General features: G+C 35.8%; 1 protein-coding gene across 1 annotated transcript in view; it reads right to left on the minus strand.

Moving 5' to 3' along the window:
* The window catches only part of LOC140322518 (synaptotagmin-15-like), a 13131-nt gene extending 924 nt beyond the window's left edge, over window positions 1–12207 (minus strand). Inside the window, exons 1-4 of the mRNA XM_072399076.1 lie at window positions 11504–12207; window positions 4841–5694; window positions 1447–1609; window positions 7–131 (exon numbers count right to left, since the gene is read on the minus strand). Of these exons, the coding sequence (XP_072255177.1) occupies window positions 7–131; window positions 1447–1609; window positions 4841–5694; window positions 11504–11690 (1329 nt within the window). The 5' untranslated portion in view covers window positions 11691–12207. The remainder of the gene's footprint in view (window positions 1–6; window positions 132–1446; window positions 1610–4840; window positions 5695–11503) is intronic.
* Window positions 12208–12460: the final 253 nt, after the last annotated feature.

The raw sequence follows: 12460 nt of genomic DNA on the forward strand, positions 1-12460 counted from the left end.
CTGCACAGATTCCTGAGGAGTATCGAAGAGGAATGGAGCATTCCAAACAGGCGAGGAGCCCGACACTGTCCGAGTCTCTTTTATATCTATCACCTGCTTGTCTTGGATCAGTCGTATGCTCACAAAGTGATCTAGAGTTGGGGAAACATAACATGTATAAAGAACAAAATGGGAAATTTAAGTGACGATAAGATAATAATTTCCTTTACCTACTATTAATAATATTTAAACAACTTTTATAAACAAAGGTGTACAAATGGCGATTACAGGCACACTAATGTGGATTACTGAGCATTTAACTCCCACATTTTTAATTCCAAATATTGCCTTTGCCACCAGACACGCTAATCCAACATTCAATACTAAAAAATGCTGACAGAGACCTTCTAACATGTAAGAATTTCTTTGCAATCACAGAAAGTCATAGTCATGTACTGATTCCAGGAGATTCCAGACTTAAGAGGGAGGATAATGTACCAGTCTGCTGCAGGAGGCAGGAAACATTTCCCTAGTCACCACTCCCTTTGTGATCTTTCATTTCCATTTTTGTTACATTAATTAATATATAATATAAAGATTGTAATAAAAGGATAAAAGGGCAGAGGTAGCAAGAGGGGGCCAATCTGCATGAGAACTCCTGTATACACATAATGAAGATTTTGGTGCAAATACCAGGAAATGTATAAATGTCTCATGTAATAACCAGCCTCTCAGTCCATGAAGTAGATACTGAATCTGGATAAGGCCAGAATAAACATAGTGCTGGAGAATAATAAAAGTATTTACAAGGGAATAATGTGACCTGTGTGAAAGGTAATAATAAATATCTGTGTGTAACACATCACATAGCATGCAATTAACAAGAAGCTGATATCTGATGCAAGATCTGCTTTAAGAGGAGCACGTATTATTTTCACAGTACATTTTGAACCAGAAAGACTTTCTCAATGTTTCAGGGACTTTATGCTTACAGAGACCCCCCGCCTTCCCCCAGCTTATACTCTCCTGTCCTAAATCCAATAAGATATCATTATAATTATTATTATAATTTTTTTTAATAATAAATAGTATTTATGTAGCGCCAACATATTACACAGCGCTGTAAATTATATGGGGTTGCCAATGACAGACAGATACAGACAGTGACACAGGCATGTGCTAGATCTCTTTATGGCTGGCACCCTGCATGCATTCTGTCAAGCCATTTATTCCTAAAGATTTCTGTGTATTAGAGATTGCAGAACACATAAGCAAGTCCAGCCAGGAAGGTTTTTATAAACAGGCGACCATTGATCTAGGCAACAATATGACATGTTTCAGGACAGATGAGTATAAAACTGTGTGTGGAAGGGGTAGGGGTGCAGGTATACTTTAAATCCAAAAAAGAACTTTACATTCACATTATAATTCTCCTTGATGCCGTTTCCTAATAAGTGATCCTTTTACCTGGTGCTCCAGGAATACGCGTCAGCTTGCCCAAGCTTTCTGCCTTCTGAACCATCACTTTGATACGACTGGCCTGTGATTGATGCTGCAGAAGAATCAGTATCTGTCCTGGAGATTTGAAGGTGGAAGTGGAGGAGGAGAACACATCCATGGTGCTCAAACTCTAAAGAAAGAAAGAGAAACTTTTATTTTTAAGCAAGGTAAATAGCTAACTTTAGTAAACCTCCAGGACAGATTAACACATTTCCTAATAAAAAAAAAATCCAATTTCCTTAACCTAATTTTATCAGGAAGCCTTCATATATTCCAAAATCTAATCTCCATTCATGAACTACACCAACCTCTAAACCTTTCCCCAAGTGACTTGTACTACTCCAGTGTACACTAGAAAATGAGAATGTGGTAACTGGGATTGTAGGTTTTATTTTCAAACATTATATATAAGGATATCTGTTTAAACTTGGCAGGGGTGAGATAGGGGGGTATTTTCTTTGCATTCTCACACCATTCTTATAAACCAACTCCAGCCCTTTTATTTATTTTATTTTGTGTTTTTATGTTTATTGTATATTATTTTAGTAAAGTCTTCTTCTGAGTTGCTTAGTTATAAAAATGTGGTTTTCCTTTTTTGTCTGAAACAAAATATACACAGAATTTATGAAAAGAATCAGCCTAAATCCTGGACAGGAAATGAAGGGAAATCTTTCCACTGTTATATTACTATATTATAACTTTATAAATAGGAAAAACGATGGACATATAATAGTTCAAAAATCTAAGTATGTGAAATATTACTAATGTACAATGGGACATTTTCTATATGTTTCTGGATGTCACCATAAAAGTTTATGTCACAGGAGGGCTGCACAATCCAAAGTACAAAACTGTTCATGTACCTGCAGAGTTTATATTTCTAAAAAGTTTTTAGATTACATCCTAAATTATATAACATGAACCAGAGCTATGGGTGGCTGGTGTGGGGTCTTATTGGCCTCTACCCTCATCATTTTGGACAGAATGCATTTTAAAATATGTCCTGATGAGGGCAGTATAATCTTTTATACCGGTAGCAGAATGCATAACATTTGTGGGTCCTAGAACTGATTACTAGTCACTGAAATGTGTAAAAGCCTCTCTGTACCTTGCACCTCATCCTACCTACCCCCACACACTCCAAAGACAGACAAACTATACTTCTTAATCCATAACTGGAATACCTGGTGGGGTTTGATGTTTTTGTCTGGAGTTCTGTTTTAAAGTTTACTAACAAAAAAAGTAAATGATTTTGAAACTAAAACTAAAACCTGCACTGTCTACTATGATTACATTGTCTACTATGTATTAAATGTTCATTCTCTAAAACCCAGTAAAATATGAACCAATGAGATAGGCTAGTGGTGTTGCATTTAAAACAGCATAAAACTTATTCAACTCTCTTATAAAGACAAAAAATGTATTGTATTTTACATTACAATAATATATTACCTTTCTCTAGGGATATAATCATTATAATCAGAAAATGTTGGTTACAGTCATACAGCATGTTGGTAAATGGAGTTCTATAACTCTCCTACTTGGCATATATGACATAGTATCAATTATGGGTCTAACCTAAACTTTCCAGACACTGTTGCAGGGACATTTCTCTTCTTGTCCGCAGAGATATCTAATTGTTCTTCCACTAATATAATATTACCATAAGCCCCACAAATATAAAGATACCAAAGAACTGCTTATTCCTAACAATTGACCAACTTGTACCCTATGTACACTCAAATATGAATAACTGACATTGCATTGACACACAGTTATACAAATAAAACATTTGGCAGCCATCTAGTCCAACCAAGCATTGTCTACATCAATACAATTCTTAGAGGAAACCATTCATGAGAAAAACATAATACTGCAACTGCCTACCATCTAATAGTGAAAGTTGTATTGCTTTGGTATTTATTAACAAGCATGCAGCCATTGAAGTCATACCTTCTTATTATCTTACTTCTGACTAAGGGACTAAGTAGTCAGATGCTAAAAAGTCAGACACAGCGACAAGCTGCATTGGCATTCCCCATATGATTTATTCTTTCAATTTTTTTGCTGTGTCTCCTTACTACCCTTAAGGTTATGCTTTTCCTTCACGTCTTCAGCTCTCAGTAATCAACCCAACATCCCCATATTATTCTGCTACCTTGTGTCCCCTAATTACACTATTTACCCATATAGTTCCATGCAACCAATTAAAACTCCGACCTTTAATGTTATCAGTGGATTATTTTTCAGTCCCTATGCTGCAATTGGTACCATTCTGGTGTTACCATTTATAAATATTATTACTTAAAGTTTGAGCAAGTAATCAAACATGACCGGTAAAAAGTGCAGCTGCTGACTTGTGGATAAGCAGTAACCAAAGCTAATTCTCATGTAAACCAGAAAGATTTCATTTATAAGTTATAAACTGTACATTTGAGACCTCAAATACTCATTAAAACGATTTATTGTATAAACTGAAATATAAACCTATCCTATTATAAACCAAGGTACCTACATTCTTTAAAAAAAAAAAAAAACAGGGAAAACCGAGCTGTCTTGAGTATAAACCTAGGACACAAAATGAAGCCATCACTTCTGACATTCAAAACAGTAATCAACAGAAATGTCAATAAAATGAATGTGAATATATATTCTTTGTGTTATTGTGTTATTTTTAAAACCTCTTTTTTAAAAAGGACAAAAAATCCGCCATCAGCTCAGTCTATTTACCTTTTTCCCTTTTTTCCAGGTTAAAGTATTTTGTACGTTTTAGTTACTTATGATAGATCACTTGATCCTAAATGACGTTTTGTGCATTATTGTTGGCCACCAGTAGATAGCTCCGTGTCCCAGGCAGCCAACTGTCTTTTACAGTTTACAAGAGGACACAGTACCATCTACTGGTGTGACTCAAGTATAAAATGAGATTTTTTTTTCTAATGACATTTTCAGATCAAAACTTAAGTTTTAGGTTTATTCTCAAGTGTGCTTTCAATCTAGGTTTATTCATAATACCTATTATAACGCTAGGCCAGAATACCAGAGAACACAACAGACTTCAAACAGATGACAGTTGTCAGGCTAGACTTGTGATAAGGTATCACACATTTTAACCTCTTACAGTGTGGTTTAGTTAGGTTTACAGTGTGTACAATGATTACATACTATAATTACGCAGATCGGACCTATAGAAACATGATAAAGCTAAGGAATACTGCAGCAGACTTCTGCTACTATTGAAATAGGTATATGTATTGGTCTTCAGGTATGTACATGCCTTCTGGGTGTACTAATGACCCTGATGTATATTTTACACAGGTAATGTATTATTTAATAAATATTTTACATAAGCAGGACTGACCTTTTTGAGTTTTGTCTTTGTAATTGACAGTTCCTTTGTAAAATCAGATGTTGTTTGACAGTTCCAGTCCACTTGGTCACAAGGAAAAAGCATTTCACCAATAATTCCTTCCCTCTGAGTACTCCGATCCCGTGAATATAACGCTAGCCTCAGGGTCCTTTCCTTTAGATTCTCTGGACTATATCTGAAGAAAGTAAACTTTTGTCCTCTCTCTGAGTCCTCTGCATGCCCATAATGTGGCTCCAAAAATCCAGGAAGGAGATAGGCCCTGACGAATGAGTCTTTCTTACGATGCAATCTTTTTGGAAGATTGGAGAAGCCAGTTACAGTAATTGTAAGAGCTTCCTCACTGAGTGAGTAATATAAGGTGAATTGTACAAGCGGCTGAGCCTTTTGCTTGGCACCAGACAATCCATCAGGTTCAGTGTGAGAGAGTGGCATCTTCACCAAACTGGTACGATCGCCCTCTACTGTAACATCCCCAAAAACAGTGCTTCTCCGCTTCAAAGCATGCTTCGTTTTTTTTGGTAGTTGGTAAAGACTGGGCAGAGAAGCTCTAACGTGAGTTAATCTGTCAGATTTAGCATTTGGCTCTTGTTGAACTGGCTGTGCATCCTCTCTTGTGGGTGTAATGTTTCCATCAAAAGACTGATATTGATTATAAATGGGCATTGGACTGGACCTTTCAGAATTAACAGACAGCTCAAGGCTTTTATTGTCCTGCAGTACAGAATCTTTCTCTTGGTTGACCATAGATTGCTGCCTGCGGCTCTTGTGCCAACAGATGGCACAGCCCAACAGAAGACAGAAGCATAGCAAGCCAAGACCGGCTCCCAGAAGTACCTGCAAATGGACTGAACAAAAAAAGAGATTTCATATATAAGCTTTGCATTGTCTACTACCGTACAAATTTATGTATTGGTCAGCATTAGTTCTCTGTAATTTTTTTTTAAACATTTTCATTAGTTGTTTACCGAGGACTGCTATTATCAATTAGAAAAATAAAATGATTAGGAATCTTACTTACTAGTAAAAATATCTTAATAACTAGTTTTGTCAATTCTAAAAAACAGATCAGGAAAAATAATTGTTAGTAGGAACAGTTTTTTTCCCTAGGTTTAAAGATGGTGACTGCAGCATGCAAATAGAAAAATTATTTTTCTATTGAACTGAAGAACAAATTGCAGTAAAATTTGGATAATTGAAGGAAAAACTCTAATAATGAAGGTAAAAGGGACAACAGAGACTGCAATGTATATTTATTATTAATATTATTATTAATATTATTATTATTATTATTATTATTATTAATAAACAAGATTTATGTAGCGCCAACATATTACGCAGTGCTGTACAATAAATAGGGATGCTGTACATTAATTTACCAATCACTTGGTAAATGTATTATATGTTATTACGCAGTATTTATATAGCACTGACATATTACGCAGCGCTGTACAAAGTTGATAGTCATGTCACTAGCTGCCCCAAAATGGGGCTCGGAATATATCATTATTACAGTCCAAAGTCAATTTTTGGGGGAAGCCAATTAACCTAACTGCATGTTTTTGGATTGTGGGAGGAAACCGGAGTACCCGGAGGAAACCCACACAGAGACGAGGAGAACCAGCAAACTCCATGCAGATGGTGTCCTGGCCGAGACCTAGCTGGGACCTAGCGCTGCAGATGCCAGAGTGCTAACCTCTGAACCACCGTGCTGATATACATATATATAAAAAAACTAAACTTTTAACAACTCATTGAAACAACTATTGAAGAGCCAAGGTCCATGATAGGTAAAGAAAGTCAAACTAGAATAAATAAAAACTTTTATTTCCTGTTTATACTTTCTTTCCTGTTTAGTCAAGATTAAAGACTTAATTTTATTTTTCACATGTAAACTACATCTTAATATTATATTGTTATAGACTTCCAGAGCAAATTGTCCAACTGTTGTGATCTCAGTCCAGCCTCTTATTTAGAGCTCTGTAACCAGGTTTATGTGCTATGAAACATACAAACCTTAAATGGAAGAAAATCCCTAATGATTGACAAAATAAATTGATAAAGGAATGTAATCAAATTTCCAATCACAAAGCAAATAAGATCATGGTAAAACATTACAAAGTAGTGCTGTTTGTGAAAATAGAACACTAACATACCAAAAACCCTGATCAGAAAGTATAAGATGAGTATTTCAACACAAGCACTTACCGAATGTAAAGGGGAATTTGCACTTCTCCCTGGTGTTTTTGCACATTTCATTCTCATCCACATCAAACACTATTACTGTCTCTCTCACTCTCTAAGGCTCCAACCATATACTGCAAGAATTTAGCAAAAAGCTGCAAACAAGAGGGAACTGGAAAAGGAAAACCTTTTTGGTCATGGTACAGTAAGTTACATGGATTACAGGCCCTTTGAAATACATCTGCACTTTTAATGAGCTACTTATCTGGCTAGTTAAAAGGAATCAACGGCCTAAATGTTATTTTCTACAATTTTAGCACTATCCACGTGTATATATACTGTAAGATTATGGCCATTTGCAGATTTTCTGCTATGGTTTTATATATGATTTCATTAAAAATGTCTCAACCATGTTCAAGTTTTTGTGGGTTTTACCCCCACTGCTTGATCCAGAGAAGAAGTGGCAATGGAATCCAAAGAAGCTTGTTCAGGAAATGTAACTGGAATTTCCGATACCAATTGATGTATATTCATATATGATTCAAGACATCAATATTGGGCACTGGAAACAATTGAATCTCCATCATTTTCAAGATATACACTCTTGTCCATCTACTCTACCGCTCCAACAAAAACTTCATTACTTTGGTATGTCTCGTACAGATGCTTACTCTCTACGTCGGACACTCCATTTCAAACAGACTTATCTATATATATCACTATATATACAACCTCAATTAGTGAGTTTTTTTTAATAGAACATCTCAACTAAACAGAGGTATTCCGATAGTTTACCAAGCACTCCAGGGGAAACAAGATTTTTGTAATTTCTGTATTTCTCACTGGGAACCCTACCTCAAAATATCGTTTAGGTGGTATAGAACACCATATGTAATAGGGAAATATGATTTGTCAGTATCACAACAATGTTGGGGGTTATGTGGTCAAGTGGGCTCATTGAGCCATATGTTTTGGTATTGTAAAGGTATAAAATACATCTGGAATTAGATATTTAAGTTGTTGTCGGAGGTGACAGAAATAATTGTACGACCTACCCCTTCTTTGGCTTTGCTTAATTTGGGGATTGAGCAATATCCAATGGAGTATAGACCATTGGTGGCACACTTTATGTGCAATGAGACAGACCATAGCAGCTTCCTGGAAATGTATTGAAGCCCCTAATTTAAGTGATATATTAGGAAGGTTAAACCTGCAAGTGTTATATGAAAAATTGTGTGCTGAAAATGAAGGTACAATAACCAAGTTTTACATATACTGGTCCCCATAGATCAAACATCTTAAATGTATCCTTGAATGTGATAAAACAGATTGAAATACATAGCACTGACCTTAATTATTGGATACTGTTTTATTGTTTTGATTGGGGTCACCCCTTAAGATCATTATAGGGAACTTGATTTTTTTTTCTTTCCTTTTCTTTTGTCCTTTTGTATATTGTGTATATTTGTATTGCATAAATTACTAAAACATTTTTAATTAAAAATCATTAAAAAAAAAGAAAATGTAACTGTTAATGCAAGAAAAAAGTGTCAAGGACAGTTGTTGTTGTTGCAAGTACACTATTATGACTAAAATTGCCCTTAGCATGTGTGTAATGAGGAAGCAGGATTGGCAAGCTCTGACACTACTAAATAAAGTAAACCTGTCATTAGAACTGCCTATGTAAAGCAGCATTTTCTCTTCTTCAAATGTCATCACTATAAAGTGCATAGAATCTGAACCTGGAAATATATGGTATTTAAATAGCAAGCATATTCCATTTTAGCACTGCGCACCCTATACCCGTACTATGTTATTATACAGGACACCTATCAGGTAGCTACTAATAGATGCTAGTTTGCTTAGTAAAAAAGTGGTAAAAGGTTTTTTTTACAGCCATCCTTAGGAATGATAGTTAAATTAAACAAAATTGCCAGGGAGGTGTTGGTTTGGTAGTAGTATTCTGTTTTTCTATCTGGTACTACTTTCTGCAGTGTCTCTGCCCAATCCTCCATTGGTCATTGACAATATATGTGGCTGTAGGCTGCTTAGTGGGATTGTCAGGAACCTAACACAAGTAATAGTGTCTAATGGATGTAGTGACACCATCACAGGTCTGAGCCCACCTGTGCCCACCCCACTACACCCCTGCTTACATTACTTTGCCAATAGGGTTCTAATACTCAACCTGCTGGGTAACACAATTATGTACTCAGTATCAAACTTATGCTGGCATTGTGGGCAAGAATGTTGTAGTATGCTGCATATATTCTGGTCATATCCCCTGATTCCCCCCCTTTTGGCACCAAGTGAGATCACTCATGGAAAGTCTCATTACATGCCTACAGAACCTGGGTTCTTCCTGCTTCACCATAATACCCAGTCAGTAAAGGTGTATAAGGGATCCATCCTTAGACCCCTCATCATCGCTGCAAACTCGTTTATCCCAACTTGCTGGAAATCTATCTCACCACCGACAGTGGGCCTTTGGTTGGGAAAAATGAATGACATGATGTATGATGTAGTCCGCTTTAAGATATCTATAGCATGTTGTAAGCCTAATTTATAACAAAATGTTTTTTCTATTTTCTCAAACTTTTTTTTTTCTGCACGTTCTGTTATGAACATAATGCTAAACAATTGTCTTATGTTCACCTTACATGTTATTGTTATAATTTTTGTTGCATTATGGTTCAAACTCCCTGGAACTATTATTTGTTAACCCTTGTTTGTTATATATTTGAAACATTTAAAAAAAGTTATAAAAAATTAGAATTATGTACTGATGCAGAAATGCAGAACATGGAGTTTGAAATTCACCTCTTCAGTAAACTATACTGGCTCAATTACAGTTTCCCTGCACCTTCAGTAATAAACCACTGACTGCTAGAAGGAATAGAACACAGCTGTTCAGTTCCAGTCCTTGACGGCCACATATAGGTCAGGATTTTAACATCCGCAAGTCATTTTTTGACTTTTTGCTAATAAAATTTTAATTAATTTACTGCCATTTGGATTGCTAAAAAATGTGTGCCAATTCTGCCCTTCAAAGACTGGAGCTAGACAGCCCTCAGCTAGAGTACAGATGAAAACTACACTACTACCGAGTCTGCATTACTTAGTGTTTTCTTGTCCAAAACATGTGTGCTGGGAAGAATGCATTACGTGTGTGGTTTACAAAGAATCTGTACATGGAAAAAATAACAGCTTTATCTCTAATGGTTTACTGATAAGAAAGTAGAATCTAAAAAGCAAATAAAGGAAATAAAACGTATTAACAATGAAGGATCATAGGTGCAGCTAATGATACACTTGTAAAAAAAAAATTAAGATTCTGGTTTTGTATGTATTGTAAACATTTAACTACATATTTTACCTAGGGACATTTTTATACATAGCATTTTAAAAGCATAAACCTGAACCCGCAGTCACAATTCAGTATCTCTAAACTAATCCTGACAAAGATGCTATCTGCATGGAGTTTGCATGGGTTTCCTCCAACATCCTAAAACCATGCAGCTAGGTTAATTGGCTTTCACTTAAAATAGTCCTTAGACTGTGGTAATGACATATGACTATGGTAGGGACATTAGATTGTGAGCTCCTTTGAGGGACAGTTAGTGATATGAGTGTTGTGCAATATGTCAGTGCTATATAAATACAAGTACATAAATAAATGTAATAGTGTATTTTGAGGGGTATGGTTGTTGGTGCCAGGCAGTCTGGCCTAAGTATTTAATAAACTGCTGATCTCCTGGAATTTTCATGCACAACCATTTATTGGGTTTACAGAAAGTGGTCTAAAAAAGGGAAAACATTTGGTGAACAGCAGTTCTTTAAGCAAAAATGCCTTTTTGATGCCAGACGTTAGAGGAGAATGATCAGACAGGTTTGAGCTTATAGGAAGGCAAAAGTAACAACTACTTGTTACAACCAACTTATGCAGAAGAGCATCTTTGAATGCACAATACGTTGAACTTGAACTAGGAGGACTACAGCAGCAGGATATTCAAAAAACATGGCCTGGCCTGGTCTTGTGAGTCTTAATTTTTGTTTGACATTTGGATGGTAAGGTCAGAATTTAGTACCAATTGAGCATTATTTAATTGGCACAACCTGTCTCAGCATTATTGCTGACTATCTTCTGCTGGCTACTTCCAGCAGGTTAACATGCTATGTAACAAAGTTCATAGCAACTCAAATTGGTTTCTTGTACATGAGTTCACTGTACTCTTTTATGGAAAAATAATCCACATTTCCTATGTACATGTTGTACAAACAACGTAAATAAATACAAGACTCCAAGACTTTAAATTTGATAAGCTAAAGCAGAAAGGACATTTTGAATGTATATTAAATAGAAAATAAAGTGCAAATTATTGGAAAATATAGACTGGAGAAATTAAAAAATAAATAAATAAATAAAAAGCAGCAAAGTAGCATGCAGTAAAAATAATAGAAAAAGATTTGCACCTTCTTGATGTTTATTGAGGAGGACTTGGATCAGCACCCAGATGAAGAGAAAGACCACCACACCCTCTATCATACCCTTGGAGCAGAAGAAGACAACTGAGTGGCACACAGCCCATGGGGATGTTTGTTCATGATCTGTCTCCTCCGCCATCCTACACTCGCTGTCCATCATCATTTTACTGCCCATAGGTTGTACTTCATAGGATGCTAAGGGAAATCCAACATATTCTTCATGCTGTATGCTGCTGAATGGATAACATCATCTTTTTTTTTCAAATAAACATTTTGATCTTCATTCTCTTCTTTGGTTATAGTCTTTCAAAAAATAGGCAACACCTACCACTTTCATTTTTGCAAATGCAAATGTTACCAGATGTGGTAAAAGGAGGTCACCTTGGTATAAACAGAGAATGTCAATGATCACTGGGCTCTCCTGCCAAAGTCCAAATTTCCTCCTCCTTCTTCGGTCTGCATAATGTAGTCTGTAATACCAGCTGCATAAAAAAAGAGGGTAGAGTACAGGTGCCCTTCTTTGTGCCAGTCAACTAAGCATTTTGTCTCCCATCAATATTTTAAAAGCGAGCCATCTAAAGTATTCTTGGATCTGGGTCTGCTGAAAATGTCCAAAGTAGTAAGAAATAAATATTCACTAATAAACCAGAACAGCCATTGCTCTTCTTGTCCCCACATCACATTGTCAAAATGAATTTGTTTTTTCCAAAGCAGTCAAGCAAATCCAAGCTCCTTTTAACCCATCCACAGCCAGATGGCACTGCACACTGTGATTCCTCTATTAAATGGTGAATAAGTCTCGGAAATGACAAAGAAAAACACTGCATGTTCTAAAATGTAGTCATTAAGTCATTACTGACATTTTTCCACATTATTAGTAAAAGTTTTCCTGATAAAATATGAAGATAACATATAAACAATCACACATGTTTCTTGTTTATATCT

This window comes from Pyxicephalus adspersus, chromosome 2 (genome assembly GCF_032062135.1).
Source record: "Pyxicephalus adspersus chromosome 2, UCB_Pads_2.0, whole genome shotgun sequence".
Lineage (NCBI taxonomy): Eukaryota > Metazoa > Chordata > Amphibia > Anura > Pyxicephalidae > Pyxicephalus > Pyxicephalus adspersus.